The 18,655-nt window shown below is 32.2% G+C and overlaps 1 protein-coding gene across 8 annotated transcripts in view; it reads right to left on the bottom strand.

The window, feature by feature from the left end:
* CNBD1 (cyclic nucleotide binding domain containing 1) overlaps positions 1–18,655 on the bottom strand; it is a 255,795-nt gene that overhangs the window by 79,294 nt on the left and 157,846 nt on the right. For 7 of the 8 annotated variants that reach the window (XR_008550616.1, XR_008550615.1, XR_008550614.1 and 4 more), the window contains exons 9-10: positions 12,799–12,905; positions 10,922–11,072 (exon numbers count right to left, since the gene is read on the bottom strand). Coding sequence is in view for 5 of the 8 variants with exons in the window: in XM_054692122.1 (XP_054548097.1) it covers positions 10,922–11,072; positions 12,799–12,905 (258 nt within the window). In the remaining 3 variants the exon portion in view is untranslated. Of the gene's footprint in view, positions 1–1,416; positions 1,529–10,921; positions 11,073–12,798; positions 12,906–18,655 lie in introns of those variants that run through there. The other variant, XM_054692125.1, reaches the window with a different exon arrangement.

The following is an 18,655-nucleotide window of genomic DNA, read 5'->3' on the forward strand; positions in this document are numbered from 1 at the left end:
TTTAGTGTTCTATAGATGTCTGTTAAGCCCAAATGCTCTAGGTCCTTATTTAGAGCTTTAGTTTCTTTACTTATTTTTTGTCTTGTTGATCTATCCATTGTTGATAGTGGTGTATTGAAGTCTCCCACTACATATGTGTTTTCTCTGATGTCTGTTTTCAGAGAGGACAACAGTTGTCTGATATATTTTGGTGCTCCTTCGTTTCCACCCCCCTTATTTTGACCCTAATCCCTCCTTTTCCTCCCCCCCACCAGTGTGTCTCTGGTTTACAGTTGCTTGTTGATTTTGATTTTTACTTTATTATAATTAGTCTTTTTCCTGGTCCCTTATTTAGGTTTTCTAAATTCCTGCTATGAGTGAGACCATCCAGTATCTTTCTTTTTCTTTCTGGCTTATTTCACTGAGCATGATCCCTTCCAGCTCCATCCATGTTACTGCAAATTGAATGAGTTATCTTTTTTGATTGCTGAGTAATATTCCATTGTGTATATATACCACCTCTTCTTGATCCAGTCATCTATTTTTGGGCATTTGTGTTGTTTCCATAGCTTAGCTATTGTAAATAGTGCTGCTATAAACATAGGGGTGAATGCTGCAGTATTGATACATTGGCCAAGAGAAGCAGGCGCAGGAGAGAGAACCGGAGAAGGAGCATCGGAGAGCCCAAAGTGAAAACTTGCCCAGAGTGAAGACTTGCCGGGGGCTTGGCCTCCAAGGCCTTGGCACCCCTGCTGCTGTGTACCTACTTGCTGCACTACATGCAAAAGCTCAATAAAAGCCTGAAAAAGCCACCGAGGGCTCCAGGACTTTCCTTTACCTGCCTGCATAGGGTCATAGAAAACCTGCTCTGTGCCTTCCTGGCACTACACTGAGGTAAGCTTGTATCGCTACAAACTCCCCCTTTAGTGTGCTTTCTGCTGCATCCCATAGGTTCTAAGTCATATTTTCACTTTCATTATCTCCAGGTAGATTTTATTTCACCTTTGACTTCCTTACTAAACCAACTGATCAGTATCATGTGGCTTATTGTCCACATTTGTGGCTTCCCCCCTTTCTTTTTTAGATTGATTTCTATTTTCATAACATTATGATCAAAAAAGATGCTTAAATTCTGAAGACCGTGAGTGAAAATGTACTTTATCATATCTCAAACATTAATCAAGAATGAGAGAAGGTCTGTCTGTTGTGGTTTTTTTTTAAAGATTTATTTATTTATTTGTTTGTTTGTTTATTTATTTTTACAAGCACTGGGTACAGTCAGAATCACGGGAGGGTGAGAGAATTCACCGAGCCAGAGCGTGGAGCAGAGCAGGCGGAAGGACCGAAGTACACTGGTGAAGGGCTGAGGGGAGCAGCGGGCGGCAGGTGAGGTCTGCGCACCATGCAGGACCCTCCTCCGGTGGCCGGGGAGCAGCTGGGGATCGAACCGGTGCTGCAGAGGCTGCAGGCAGCTTCGCAAACTAGCGCTCAACCGCTGCGCCACCGGGGAGGCCCAGGTCTGTCTGTTGTTAATGGCTCGCTGACATCTCTGGGATCATGAAAAAGAGTGGTGAACTTTAAGCTGAGCACAGACATTTAAGAAAAAAGAGGCAACATATCAAGTCTAATAGAAGTTTGCCAAGTGATTTCAGAAAAAATTTGTATTCCTATTAAATGATAGATATTTGGGGAATTTTACTTGATATAATAGCATACATTATCATATGCCAGATTGTAGATGAATAGTCATAAAGATACTAAAGAAGGTGTTTTTGCTGATACCTCCAGGGCAAAGAGGAAGGAGATGGAGGAAAATAAATTTAATGGGTGGGATGTAAGCAAGGCTCACCTTCCTTTTCCATAAGCTATCTTATACTAGATAGGGTATTCTTATCTGCCTTCCATTAGCATCTCTGAACTCTTAAAATACATAGAAAATACTGTTTTTGTGCCTATATAAATTCCTGACCCGATAGCTGGAGGAATATATCACTTATTGTAATGAAATCACCAAAGGATTAAAATTAATCGTTGTCTATGTTTATAGCAGCACTTTACAATAGCTAAGCTTTGGAAACAACCCAAATGCCCAAAAATAGATGACTGGATCAAGAAGATGCCGGTCATATACACCATGGAATATTACTCAGCATTCAAAAAAGATAAACCCATGCAATTTGCAGCAACATGGATGGAGCTGGAAGGGATCATGCTCAGCAAAATAAGTCAGAAAGAAAAAGAAAAATACTGGATGGTCTCACTCATAGCAGAAATCTAGAAAACTTAAATAAGAGACCAGGAAAAAGAATAACTATAAGAAAGTAAAAATCAAAATCAACAAACAACTATGAACCAGAGACACTCTATAGGGGGTGAGGGGCAGGGAAAGGAGGGATGGGGGGCATAATAAGGGGGTTACAATTGTATGGGGAATATAAAAATAAAATTAAAAAATAAAATTAAAAAAATGAGTAGGAAAAATAAAAAAATTAAAATTAAAAAAAATTAAATTAATTGTTCTTGTGGGAGATTAATTTTTTCACAATTAATCGCATTGGATTAATTTTTTCACCAAGGGGTGAACACCTCTCCAGAGGGTGCATACTCCTGTGGCTTGGTACACAAATTCATGCAATGTGAAGTGGGAAGAAAATAATAGAATTTTCTTTGTATTTTGTATTTCTTCTGTAATATAGTAATAATGGTAGAGCATATATATAACTGAATATCGAATTTTTGAAGCATGTATTGAAAATGTTTGACAAGATAATTGAAAGATCACTGCACCAAATTATTCACATTAAAAAAAAATAAATATGTGGAGAGTTATTAGGCTTTTCCAGAAACATCTCAGAAATTATTGAAGATCTATTATTGTATTTAGAATAAATTGTTCCTAGAGAGGCTGTGAGTTTCTCACAAAGTTAATTAAATGTAATTAATATATCAAAGTTCAAATATTTCCCTTAGGAGAACTCCAAATTTTTTCGATAGATATCTATTAAAGTAATTCCTCTAAACCAACAAAAATACATTATTACAAAATAGCCTACTTGTATTTTTATTTAATTTTAAAAATTATATGGTATTTTAGCATAAAAATACATTTCATGCAAAGTAAAGTGATTTCATTTCTCAGGGTTATTTATACCTATGGAAATTTTTTCCTCTTTCTTAGATTCCTATTTCTCATCTATAAAATTAGAAACCTGGGTAAAAGCATGGACTTTGGAGAGAATTTCGTCAAATCTTCCTCTTCCTCTTACAAACTCCTCAGTATTTGTGGAAGTGACTTATGCTCTATACATCTTAGTTTCCTCTTCACAGTAATAGATTTAATAAACTTAACTTGGGATTTTCATTAAGGTTAAATGAAATAAGGCAAATAAAGTCTATTAATATTATAAACAATGACTAAACATTAATTATTTTAATTACATGCAGATTTCCATTAAAATACCCAAAAACAAAATTATATGTGTGTATATGACCAAATGTGTGTCAGGCACTTTGCAAAGCACTTTCACTTATGTCAGTATATTTTCAGAAAGTAATTATTTTTTATGCACATTTACTATTAAAAATGTTAGGATTTAAGGATTAGAATAACTTCTCCTCTGAGAAGTTATTCTAATTCATAGAAAATGTGAGAGCACATTTCACAATTCATAGAAAATGTGAGAGCACAAATAAGAGTGTTGAATTTTTTAACTGAAAAATTCCTGCTCTTCTCACCGTATCATACTGTCTTCATTAAAGAGGAAACTAATGAAGGGATGCATAAGGTTCATAGAAAAGGTTTTTACATAGGTCATAGAGAATAAATATGATTTTAATATGAAGTTAGAAGAGGAAAAGACTTTTTAGTGTTGACCAAAGAATGAGAATGTCTATTATAGGGAATAGAACCTAAAAAGCTCAATTTAGTTGAATCAAATGATATGCATTCAGATGGAGAGAATATACAATGTAGGTCAGGTGAGTTAATAACAAATTGGACCATTATAATTTTATACCTCACTGGAAAGCAACAAGCACAATAACTGAAAACTCCTGAGTGAAAAAAAAGTTAAATAATTTCTTAACTGCTGAAGTTTAATCTACAATATGCTAATTTGGAATATGGCTCCAACATGTTTTTCAAGTTTATTGATCACAGTTCTTATAGAAACCCTTCTAAATGCTCTAAAAGCCTTTTCATTACTAGTAGAAATTTTACCTTTGGGAGAGAAATCTATCCTTTTTCATGGCCTGGCAAATCATAAATCTTGTTTCTGTCTACCTCTCCAAATGTCTCTCATAATCTTCTCCAGACTGCTTTGGTCTTCTTCCTGATATTCATTTCACAATTGTTTCCGTCTCAGAAATTTTGTGCCTGCTCTTCCTTCAATTTAGAATGCTCATTTCCAGATCATCACACTATTAATTGGCCTTTTCTCATCATGAAGGTTTTACCTCAAATGTTACCTTATTAGAAAAGAAAAGGATCCTTCGTGTAAAGAAGTAACCCCAGGCATTCTCTAGTCTATTACTTGTTGCTATTTTTTTTCTTACTCATCTGAAATAATCATTAATTTTCCACTTTGTGTTTTATTTAATCATGTATGGTCTTTCTCTTCTTTCATTAGAATATAAATTGGTGGAAATAGATTTTTGTTTGGTGTCATTCCCCTAGTACTGGAAAAGTACCTAGGTAATGAAGGTGCTCAAAATTATTCGATGACTCACTGAATGATGAATGGAAGTTAGGATCTGTACAACCTTTATTCAGCCCTCAACCCTAATTTGCAAGTATGGAAATAGTAGAAAAATAAAATCCTTCCTCACTTTCCTTTGAGCAGGTAAGTAACAAGAACTTCTGTAGGCAAAGTTACACAGTCTACCTTTTGATTTGAATAATGCTGGTTATATTTTGTGAACATATTTAGGCATCTCAGTTACCAAAGTCTTTGGACAACCACGAAATTCTGTTTTGTTGCTTTTGCTGCATTTTGATGCAGCAAAGTCTGCACCCATTTTTCCACTGAACTTTTAAAGCCATTTCCTATGCTGACTTGTATAGTAACGGTCCCTGGAGTCCAAACTCTTTATTCTTCAGTTAAGCATTCCTGATTCCTATCTCTGACCTCTGCAAATCATCAAGTGAATGCATCCCTTCTCCACAATCACTTTCTAACCCAATCTCTTTTGAAATCAAAGATTTGAAATCAAATATTTCAAAAGGCCAAAGATTATATTACTAGAGTACCTTATTTTTCAATCCCTGCACAGGTCATCTGATGAGTATTTCTTAACCTATCTTCAGATATATTGTTATTTTTTCATATATATCTCTTTTCTCCAACCCAAGTAAACTACCACACATAAGAGTTTTGAAGATTGAATGAGCCTCTTGGAAAGACCTAGCACAACACAGAAGACTTTCAGCAGTCACAGAAACAGTATATGTTATTTTTTAATGTTTATTCCTTTTCTTATATCATTTTCTATTTTTTCAGCCAACATATAACAAATAATGATTTGTAATATGCAACTATATAGTGTTTCCAAAGAAAGTGTAGTTTCTGCCCCAAGAGATCTATGTATCTCTTACCAACATCTTTCCAATAGATCCCAGACCTAAAATAGATAAGCATCGATCAGAAATTTATTTCTTACAAATATTTCAGGAAATTGTTAAGGAAGGAATACAGTGTTTCTATGGAATAGACCTTGAAAGTTTTAACTCAACATTAACTTCTAATATATCTTTAAGCATTTTTGTGGTATTTTATATGTGGAAAGACATTTTGAAAGCAAAGGATGAAAGTTTTGTCTCGCATGTCTTTATATATACATAAAGAATTACTTAGAATGAACTCATGTCATAGAAAAGATAGCCATTGTATACTTTCACAGTAGATTTACTGACAACTTTGCAAATATTTCTTAGTCATTTTCTATTAATCTTATGAATGTTTATCTGACATAGTCTATTGAGGCTAATTTTCATTATTGATTTGTCCAACATTTTGCTTTTCCTTCAAAATGTATTAAATTCTACTTATTTCTCTGGTATTACAAATACTTCACAGTATACTCTAGGGCACTGGTTAGGTTCTGGAAAGATATAACTAAACTTGAATTCATTGTTTGAAATATTTTATCAGGGGATTTAAAAAGTACATTAATTTTTTAGGGCCTCCCCTGGTGGCGCAGCGGTTGAGTGCTGGGCTATGAAGCTGCCCACAGCCTTTGCAGCGCTGGTTCAATCCCCGGCCACTGGGGAGGGTCCCACATGATGCACAGACCTCTCCTGTTGTGCCCACTGCTCCCCTCAGCAGTGTATTTTGTCACTCTGCCTGTTCTGTTCCCCACTCTGGCTCTGGTGAATCCTCTCACCCTCCTGCGCTTCTGACTGTACCCAGTGCTTGTATAAATAAATAAATAAATCTTTAAAAAAAAAAAAAAAGACTCAATTAGAGTCACCTCCTCTGTGGGGGAAAAAAAAAAAGTACATTAATTTTTTAAAAGATCTGATTTGTCTTTCACTCATTTCTTGTATATCATGTTCTAATAACAATAGTTTCCAAAAATAATTCTAAAACTTACTCTAAAATCTAAACATAAATTCATTAAGCACACATATTTTCATTTCTACATGTCCTTTGATATTCTTTTTGAGTAGATTTCTGTGAAAGAATAATCATAAAAGCACATTTACTTTCATTTAGTAATTTAGGAATTTATATTTTTCTAGTACCACACAGAAAAATCTTGCATTTTTGCAAGTTGTGTGACTCAGTGTAACACTTGCTAGTTGCTATAACAAACAAATAAAAATCTTGATTGCTTAATTTAACAGATGTTTAATTCTTACTTGCAAAATTTAATACAGGTGTTCCTGGCTGAACTACTTTTCTGGGTAGTTTCATCCAAGAAAAGGATCCCAGGGTCTAGGTTCTCGCCATTATTGATCCTCCTATCTTGGAGTACAGTAAGTGGGATCATGGAAGATTATGTTTTCATGGCCAGGCTATAATATCTTCCTTCTAATTTGATTAACCAGAGCCTGTTATATGGCTCAAACTTAACTGCAAGAGAAGCTGAAGAATTTAAGCTTCCTTCATGCTCAGGAAGAGTAACCAGAGACTGTTGAACCTCTAGTCAATCTCTGTCATACAGATATACCAATCTACACATGGTAGAGGATGTAAATAATGGCAACAAGAACAAAAATCCTCAGCTGTAATTCTTCTCATACTAAAATTGTCCTTATTATATCTTGGTTCAAAGAAGCATAGTTTAAAATGTATTATTTTTATTGTTTGTGCACAACTTTATAAATAAATGATTTTGTCAAATTACTTCTAAGACACATTTTACTCAGTGAAAAATGTTCCTAAAAAATGACCCCTAGAAAATATTTAACACTTAATCAAGATGCAGTATCTGAAATAGTCTAGAAAAATCATATTGCTCAATACAATTTAGGGTTGAGTAATTATTCACTTTACTATATTTATGTAGTTGTATTACATATTGGGTAAAACTTTCATGTACATATTAATGGATCACAATATTGACTACATTCTGATTTCTTTTTCATGGATAATTTTGTAAGGTGTCAGGATTTTGTAGGGGATTAGTTTTTTCAAATAATATAAATAACCAAAAGTTAAAAATACTTTACTATGAAACCTGCTTGGAATTATCAGACGCTTAAGACTAAATTAGATCCAAAAATTGTATTTTGTAACATTTAAGCAAATTTTGCTTTGTAAATACCAAGACATCAAGGAATCCACTATAATTCTAAGTTTATGAAATTACATTTGTGTATAATACATCTGGATTCTGTGAAAATATTAAAGCATAGATAAGATTTACAGAGAAAGTAGATCTCAAATTTTATGTGAACTTATTTGTTTAATAAATACAAGACTTCATCAATCTTTGGGATGTTTTGAATTTCATATTTGATTACTATTACATTGTTAAACCACCAAGACACTTGTCATCATCTATTGGCCAAAATTCTTTTATAAGAAATTACAATTTTGAGGTATACAGAGAAGTTTCTAAGAGAAGATAATACATATCCTATAACTCTTTTTGGGCTGTATCCAAATTCCTTGCTCAGAATAAATTCATAGTAAAGACATTATATAAATGCAAGATTAAAGAATCAAAGCCTATAGAAAGTTAAGGACTAAAATTGAACTAATTGTTATCAAAATGTTTCATGTCTGAGGAAAGAAAAGATACATCTGCATCATGAACTCCACTGGTGATAATCCCTTAAAATGAAAAATCTGTCTGGCTGCATCTCAAATATGTCACTTGTAGTCACAGTTGACTATTTTAATATCAGCTATGTGATTGATGATTTCACCTATATCCATAGAGCAATTTTATAATTCCTGGAGAGTAGAAGTATTAGGTCATTCATTATCTTCAGAAAAGTCTAGTTTCCAATAACACTTGTTATTTCTCGAGAGAAAATACCTGTCTATATTTTAAAAAATTAACTAAAAATGTAAAGTCTGCCCTTATTAAAATAATACATCCAATTAGATCTATATCAGACACTTGATAAAGTTATATATATATATATATAAAGTATATATATTATATATGTATGTATGTGTATGTATGTATGTGTATATATGTAATTCTCATTGAGGTAGTGTTGGTTTACAACACTGTATATGTTTTAGGGGTTTACGATCTCATCTCATCAAATGGGTTAACACACCAAAGCATCAATAATCCTCCACCACAGTCCAGTGGGTCCCCTTCCTTCTTTGCTTCCCATGCTTTTTCCCACCTTGCTTTTTTGGTAGCTTCAGTTTCACAGTTGAACTTCAGGGTTTTGTTTTTGTTTTGTGTTTCTTTTGCTTTGATTCTATATTTTTATAAATGCATAAAATGATCCAGTATTTTTTTACCTCCTTCTGATTTACTTTACTTAACATTGTCCCTTCCTGTTCCATCCAGGCTGTTTTAAATGAGTGTATTCTACTGTATATATACACCACATATTTTTTAATCCACTCATCTCTCATTGGGCACTTACTTATATAACTTGGCTATTGAAAATAATATTGTAATGAACATAGGAGTATATATCCCTTCTAGATATGTGTTTTTTCGTTCATCAGATAGTTACCTAAAAGTGGAATGGCTGGGTCATAGGGTAGACACATTTTAATTTTTTGTAAACCCCCTTAGTTTTTCATAGGGGTTGGAGGGATCTACATTACATATTTGCTAACACTTGTTTCTAATTCTAGTCTTTTTCATTGAGCCATTCTCACAAGCATGAGGAGGCTTCGATTAACATTTCCCTGATAATAAGAAGTCATGAGCATTTTTTAAAAGTATATGTTAGCTATATAGATTTTTTTTTTAGAGAAGTGTCTATTTAGTTTGTCCCTTTTTTTATTGGGTTATTAGTTTTCTTGTTGAAATTGTATGAGTCCTTTGTAGATCTTGGGGTTCAGCCTCTTGTTGGAATTTGATATGCAAATATTTTCTCAATTCAGTAGGATTTTTTTGTTTTAATGATAGTTTCTTTTGCTATGCAGAAGATTTGCTGTTTGATGTATCCTATTTATTTATTTGTGTCTTGTTTCTTTTGCCATTGGCCTCAGTCAGTGAGTATTTAGTATATTTTCATCCAAATAGTTTTATAGTTTCAGGTCATATCTAAGTCTTTGCTCCATTTTAAATTAATATTTTGTCTATAGAGTAACATAGTCATCCAGTTTCTTATTTTTTGTTTGTTGCTCAGTTTTTCAACACCATTTAGTGAAAAGACTTTCTTTTCCCCATTGTATACTCTTGGTTCCTTTTCATAAATTAACTATTCATATATGTTTAGGTTTACTTCTGGACCCTCAATTCTATTCCATTGATTTGAGTATCTATTTTATTCCAATGCCATACTTTTTGATTTCTGTAGCTTTGTAGAATAGTTTGATGTCATTCTTTTTCTGTCAACTCATGGGAAGCCCAAAGGATCTGGAAGGTGCTTCTCAGCAGCTGCCAAAGATGGCCATATTTAGACCTGGGTGCCTCATACATATTGCCAGTCCTGCAGACAGTGTTCTTCTGGAGCAAAGTATTCTCCCTTGACTATAGTAGGTAGGTGCAGTTTTGAGTCAAGGACAGTGGGCTGTGGAGAGGGTAGAGGCAGGTGTCTTTCAGGACCACTAAAACTAACTGCAAACAGTCCCAGCAACCACCTGTGTCATCAGTCTTAGAGTTTTCTCTCCAGAAGACTTATGCTCATTCCCTTGAGTACAGTAGGCTACCAGTAGCAGGAAGCCTAAGGAGACTTGAAGGAGAGGGATGTGCTTGTCAGGACCAAAAAAGCTAGTTTAAAGCAATTCCAGTCATTCCAGTATCAGAAATAGAAAGTAAGGAGAGAATGAAGATACAATAATTTGCATTTATTAGTCAAAGGAATTAGAGGAAAATCTCACATGTTCTTCCCTGAACTCTAGGAAAAGCAGAAAATATTATGGAATTCAATGTCTAAAAAAGAAACATGCCATTCCACACAAAAAAGATAATCTTGCTCTGAAAATCTAATAAAATGTTACCATGTTAAGTGAGTAAACTTAAAATCATTAATAATTGTGTTGTATAAAAGTATAGGGATAGATTATTGATATTAAGAACATCAGAGAATGAAGTATACTACTTATCTGTGGACAGATGAAGTATCATGTAACAAAGAGTTATGGCTGGATAGATAGATTTTTCAGTGTCATCAATATTTACGAAATCATAGGTTCTCATTTAGTCATGGAATCATCAAAAATCCATTTTGTGGGTACTGTAAATAGTAATTCTAAACTAAAAAAAAAAAAAAAAAAACTAATCCAGACTTACTGAAAGTGTTTGGAAATCATACTGATAATACAATTAAAATAAGAGACATTTATGTACTTACTAAATAAGTCCTTATCTTCAATGATTGCCAATTCAACCTCATTTCCAGTGACAACAGTGCATGTGAAAGGAACTTGAAGAAGAACACTAATTTCACCAAAGGACTCTTTCTCCATAAGTTTACCCATATAAACAAATTTTCGAATTTTTTTCTGTAAGAGATACAGATAAATGATGTTTAATGAAACCACTTTCATATAATGAATAAAAATCATTACAGAATTTAAAATAACTCAAACTTCATTCAAGTCATAGAAACTAGTTATTAATATATACTTAAATTATCATTGCATTTTTCAACATCCTAGGACACTATTTTGTAAATATAGTTTAATTTAGTATGTTTTGTGAATCACCATTTGTAAATTCAGCCCTAGTACAAGGCACACTCATGGGACTAACAGAAAAAACAAAACAAAACAAAAACATAGAGTGCTAAAAATCAGATAGATGGGATTAATTGCAAAAAGTGTATTAGTAACCTGACTTTCCAGTTTTAATCAAAAAGAAACATGGGAAATGAGTTTGACTCAGGGAACCAGCAACTTATATTCAAATTATAAATCTTGAAGAAAAAGGCTTGTGGATATGCATGTTTTTGGAAAATGAGTTGGAACTCCAAATTATCTATTCAGGGAAAGTCCATCAGTATTGAAGCAGGGATAAGTAGGTAAGTTATAGGATTAAAAACAAAACAAAAAACGGCCTCCCTGGTGGCACAAGGGATTAAGACACAGCACTATGAAGCTATCCATAGCCACTGCAGTAGGAGTTGGATTCCCATCCTTGAGGCCCCCTGGTGGTGCAAGGGGTTAGGACGCAAGCTTTGAAGCTGTCTGCAGCCACTGCAACAAGAGTTTGATCCCCGGCCAGGGAAATAACCCACATGGTGCAACAGATCTCTCCTGTCTTGTCCGCTGCTCTCCTCAGCAGTGTATTTCAGTCAATTTGCCTGTTCTGTGCCCCGCTCTGCCTATGATGAATCCTCTCATCCCCCAGAACTCTGGACTATGTATGCATAAATAAATAAATCTTTAAACAAAAAAAACAAAGAAGTGGTCTCCTTATTTATAGAAGGGTAACAGGAACTGGAAAAAGGTAAAAACCTTTAGTAAGTACTAAAGTTTTGAAAGTATCAAAGATACTTACAAAAACCAGTATCTACTGATGAATTGAGATTCATCAATTATATATGCAAACCATTGTACTGAATATAACTAGTGCAGCAGAATTCAATTAAGTTTATATATTAAATTGAATTCTATTGAAGATAGCCTGATCATCAAAGGATTAGTTCTAACTTTTCTATCATTATGCATTCATTAACCTTTTGCTTGTTTCAGAACTTCATAAAACTGAAATAGTGAAGTAGGTACTTTTTAGGGGGTGGGTTGATGTTTTTGCCCAACATTTTTTATCCATAATCTTGCATGTATCATTAGTTATTTCAATAAAAATGTGACTTTCACTTATCTGAACATACCCAATATTTCTATCCATCCATTTCTCAATGGACATTTAGGTTACTTCCAGTTTTTGACTTATGAGAAGTCATCCTTCTGTAGGCATATAGTTTCATTTCTCTTGAACAAATATCTATAATGAAATTACTTCGTCATGTGGTATGTGTATCTTAGACCATCTGATATGCTTATAATAGTACTTTGTTGTTAGTTTTAATTTTTCTGACTCAATAGATTTTAAAATTTATCTTTCATTACTATAATATCTAACAACTCAATAAAAAGAAGGGGGAAATGGTGGTCAAAATATTGAATGAAAATTTCAGAAGACAAATTTCCAGTAAGCTTATGGGAAGATGTTCAAATCCTTCATTAAACAAATTTATTAAAGAAAACACCTAAGTTTAAAACTTACCACTTTTGATTGTTGTTTCACAAGTCCTACAATAGTTCTGTAAACTTCACAATATCCAGAATTAATGTAAGCCACAAAAGAAATTATGTTTCCACTTTCCACTATCACTGAAAATAAGAGATAATTTTTAGTTCACATTTTCTTCTCAATAAGAAATTACTTTAGATATTATGACAATAACAGATGACAAACTTAATTCAATAATTATTAATGATAAATTTCTTAATAGATGTCAATGTATAGATAATACTTGGCATATAATAAAAACTTTACATTTATTATAATACTTATATCTATAACCCAATTTAGAAATGAACAATGAGAAGATTTATAATATAAAGGCAACGATGTATTATAGGTATTGAAGAGCAAGTAGTATATGGAAAATTCCAATTTGGAGCACTTGACTTTCATGGTATAAATATTTCCACTATGACTAATTTCTAAGTGCCAGTGATTAACTAACAAAAATCAATATTCAATAATTGTTTCTCCAGAGTCTATTTCTCAAATCAATACAAGCATTCTACTAAATATAGGTTTAAAACAGTGTTATGAGGCCACACTGGATTGGCTTAAACCCTACTCTGATAATACTTATGTGACCTTAGATAAATTACATTACTTCTCCAAGCTTCAGTTTCTCATCATTAAAGTGGCAAAATTTGGAGTCCTTATTCTATGCATATGTTAATAAACTGCAGTAAAGTTCTAAGCATCTTACCTGTGTTAGAAGTCATGTTATTAATATTGTTATAGTACTGTGTAATAAATCATGTTATTAATACATTATTATTTCTCAAGTTTGTGAAGCTACTCTAACATTAAGTTAAACTTGAAGATAAACTGGATTATTTGTAACTATTGATGAATTAAAAAGTAATTAAAATTAAAAATACCTAATTTATGTAACATTTTAGATTACCAGCATAATTTAATTGAAATAATAAAATCAACAGGAAATACTGAAATTGCTATTTCACGTCAACTTTCTGCTTTGTTCATTCTGAAATATACCAGTATGTCTCTCTGAAAGACCTACACAACAGTGATAACCTAAACATAAGATACATATGCATTTTTTCCATAGTTTTATAGACTATTGCCAAGCATCCTTTTCAGAGTAAGAGAGTATATATATCAGCATGATAAATATTACTAATGTATTAAAATGATAAATAAGCTAAAGAATAGCATTACTCTTTAGATACTATGGTTAAAAAACCAATAATTTAAATATATAATTTAACATCATATAAAATTAAATATCAACATACAATGGAAAATATTTTAAGATAAATCATTGACCTTTCAATTATTTTGCTGATATGTTTACAAACACCTGCAATCTCCTTTTCCTCATACAATACTCATATCTCTAAGTTCATAATAAAAATATTAGATCATTTTACTGTCACAATTCATTAATTTTGCTTAAAAAAGTTTACAGTAACATTTAAATTGTCTCATACTATACTCCCCATCACCAAACAATGAATTTACAAAAAATATAGTGTTCCTATATGCCAGCAAAGAACTGGAAGAAGAAAAATGTCAAGAAAACTATCCCCTTTGCAACTGCATTCCAAAGAATTAAGTAAGAATAAGCTTAAGGGAATGACTTTCTCTACTATCAGAGGACATCGAATCTGTACAATTCCTTCTGACTTGACCTGCAATGGTTCCAAGTACCAGCAATTGTCTTAACTTTGAGACTGGCAAAAGGAAGATGGAGGATTAATGGGGGAGAGTAGGGAGTAGGGAATAGAAAGAAGAAGCTCTAACACCAAATCTAACTCTTCTTCAGCTCCTTGTTTTTCAATGACTGACAAATCATATTGTGTTATTTTCTGTGAAATAATTCCATGAATATATTCTTTTGGTAAAATCTTTACTTAGAGTAGTTCCTAAGACATGTTCTAAATTTAATTATTTTTTATTCACATTTCTCTGTATTTCTTTATCAACAATTTTTAATGCATATTTTATCCAAATCACAAATTTGTGAAATTAGAGAAATGTCCATTTACTTTTAATTTTTAATGCAATGTGACATGTACTTAATATACATACTATATATACAAAAATGTCATAACATAAACATGGTACTAAAATTCTTTAGACGAATGCCCAATTCTCATGTGCCATGAATTCGGAAGACAAAGAATAATTGGAAATTAGATAATAAATGGAAATTTCTCTTAATAAGTATTTCTATTCATAATTTTCCCTATTTAACCATAAATGCCATTTAACCATATAAATCTACATTTTTAAGTAATGACAAGGTAGTGTTTAATATTAATAAAGTTTCTTTAATATGTATCCTTTTTCCTAAGTAAAACATATTCAGAAAAATTTCTCCAAGTGGAAAATAAAATTCAAGAACAGTATTCATTAATACTATTCTTTTATATTTTTCTTTTACTAGAAGTATATTTTTACAACATGAACTGATATTTATTCAACTAAAGGGAAGCTGCATAAGTCTAATACACATCAGTCAGATACACTTCTACTCCAAAGAGTGCTTGTTCTGTTAGGCTAATGGACTGGTCTTTATCTTAATTAAGAAGATGTCCTTTAACAATCTTTCTAATCACTAGTTTTCATTTAAACTAAGACCTTAACTATCCTAGTGCTGATGCTAATTGCTAGTAGGGAATTATCTGTCTTATCATGACTCCTTCTAACTGACCTGAAATTAGAATAAAATAGTTTTATTAGACTTGTGACTATTTCCTAAGCACCTTTTAAACAGCAGAAAGAAAAAAGAACAATGCTTGATATTCAGTTTCTGTGAATCCTTCTGATTTTCTTCTCTTTTGTCTTTAAGATAAAATCCAGTCTTTTCTTTTCATAATGGTCTGTGCTTTCATGTTTTAGAATATGAATCTAGGTTTTGATGAGGCACTTTAGAATCTAAGTTTTAAATACAAACAAATCAACTTTATCTCCTGAACATTAATGAATATAACCTCTAAATAATGATGATAAGATTGTTATCTATATTATTCATAACTAAATCTTTTTATTTAATTCTGTTATAATCCTTTGCAACTTTCTTGCTGTTTGTCAATTTTTATATAACCTAAGAGGAAAGGATAGAGATGGCAACATTTATCTATTAATAGATATTATTGGCATAAGTTCTTGGTAGTGGTAAGCAGAATTAGAGAGTAGAAGAGTAAAATTAGGAAACACAATGAGACATTTTCTTTTACAGATAATTGCTATGATTCTTTTTCTAATCAAGAATAGTAATATTTATAATTTCTTACTTAAGTGTCTTTTAATGTCATTAAATTTCAAACTGCTCACCTAGATGAAAGGGTTTTCCTATGTTTTCATTAAGATAAATATTTGCCATGATTTTTGTAAAGACCTAAAATTAAAGCAATCACTCACTAGGAAATCTCTCCTATTAAGGAATGGGATTGCATTGGAGAATTTGTTGCAGTTTGGCTGTTCCATTGTTGCCTTGCCTTCAACACAAAGGAAAATTCCCATGGTATCTATTTTCTTGGGTTTTTTTTTTTTTGGGGGGGTGGAGGTGGTGGTGCTTAGAATTCAGACCAATAGTGTATGAGGGTTCCTTTTTCTCCACACCCTCACTGCACTTGTTTTGTTCTCTTCAGATGCATGTTATCACATCATACCCACCACCATATTTTATATAAATTTATAGTTTCTACATGAATTATGATTTGTTGATTTTAGAAATAGAAACTGATTCTTCTCAACATAGTGAAAAAAATAAAAGTTTTAAGGAAAGGACTGACATGTAACCCAAAGTCAATTATATTTATGGTGCCACAGTCAGAATAAATCAAGTCTAATAATTGTTACACTTGAGTTTTATTCAACAAAGAAAAGCAATATTGAACAAATTTGGGTCTGGTGGAAACCCCAAAAAGGACTTCCTTCTATGCATGAGGAGTTGATCACCAAAAATTAATTTTGATGACATCGTGAATGTCTGACTAGATGCTAAACAAATACAAACATTTAAACCGAAGTATTTAAAATATGTAGGAATCATATGACTACCATCTTCCAAAAATACCTCGGATTCACTGATATCAATTTTTATGTTTTCTAGTGACAGACTGATATGTATACATTTGCATATCAAGGGTGGTTAGTTAAATATATTATATCAGTACATGTCAATGTACATATATATGTGCATGTATATATATACATATCAAGGATGGTTAATTAAATAAATCAGTGTATATATTTAATTGCAATGAGTAATCATGTATTAGGACACCACCAAGTAATTGTTAAGCCTGACATTCAGAATCAAAATTCTATTTTCAGTTGAAATGGCAAAAATACCTTATTTCACAGTGTTCTTCAAAGAACAGATAGATAATATAACTTACCCTGAAAAGATAGTATTTTATAAATAGCACAAAATTAACAGAAAAATATTTTCACATTTGTGTAGAAAAAGGAAAACTTCTCTAAGTTTCTGGATGACAATCATATAATTTAATGGCAAGTTCTAGTTAATCATGTTAATTGTCCATTTAACAATGATATCCTGATTAGTCACTTCATTCTGATACTACCTAACCATCTACATTAATTTCAGTTCAATTACTTATGCAGCATTATTTCAGAGATGGATAATCACAAACTAAATAGACTGGCCTATAGAAGTACATGGATAGTATGATACACTCATCATTGGTCTAAGTATACATGATAATTCATTATTCACTATTTGAAATAATGATTTACCTCATTAATTTCACAGTAATTAATTTTGATTCGAGAAACTTCCAACTTCTTTCTGACTAGGAAAGGAAAAGCAATCTATATACAATGTTCTGACTTTTGCTAGTGTGTGTAGGAGACTGGTTTCCATCATGCCTGCATCTAAGTACAGACAAAAATGGGGTATCATTGATAGGTCAGAGTCCACTGAAAACAAAGGAGTTCAAAAAGCACCACAGTCTGCAGTACCACAGAGACACTGGGGTAGTAGAAACTGGCAAACTTCAATAAGGAGATTACATACACAAGCCTAGAAAAGACATATCTCCAGAAAAAATTTGAAAGATCCCTAGAATATCCAGCTTAATTGACTGGAGAGAGTCCTCCCTATTATAAAACCATGCCACAAAGAAAGGGAGAGGTAGTTGGTTGTTTACTCCCACTAGACTATAACAAGACAAAAAAGGAAAAAAAAGGCAGAACAATATGGGCCTCTGAGAGGAACAAATAAGATCACAAGAAACTTACCCTAAAAAATTGACATTTATGAATTACCAGAGAAAGAATTCAAAATAAAGCATCACACAGATGTTCAATGAATTAAAAGAAAGTGCAGCTATACCACTAAAGGAAATCATGAAAATAAGTCATGAACTACTGAGAATATCAACAGAGATAGAAAATAATGATGAAGAACCAAACCAAATTTCTGGAACTGACAAATAAATTAAGTGAATTGAAAAATTTACTAGAAGGAATAATAGCTCTTGACAAGTTAAAAGAATCAGCAAACTTGAATGTAAGACTTTTGAAACTGCTGAAAAGCTAAAATAAAAAAAAAATAATAATAAAGAAAAATGAAGAGGGCATAAGGGATTTCTGGGATACTATCAAGTAAACCAATATATGCATTATAGAAGTCCCAGAAGAAGATAAAAAAGCAAAGAGGATGGTTCTGCTATTTACCTTCAAGAAAGTAGCTAAGTTCCTTTTCCAGATACAGATCATTTTATTATATTATGTAAGTTTTTACCTATTTTTATTTTATTAGAAATATGTGTCAGAATTTCTTCAAATGCTTTTTTAGTTGCCATGAAGATGTGGTTTGATTTTTCTCCCTTGAAATATA

The sequence above is a fragment of the Talpa occidentalis genome, unplaced genomic scaffold, assembly GCF_014898055.3.
Source record: "Talpa occidentalis isolate TD23 unplaced genomic scaffold, MPIMG_talOcc4v2.1, whole genome shotgun sequence".
Lineage (NCBI taxonomy): Eukaryota > Metazoa > Chordata > Mammalia > Eulipotyphla > Talpidae > Talpa > Talpa occidentalis.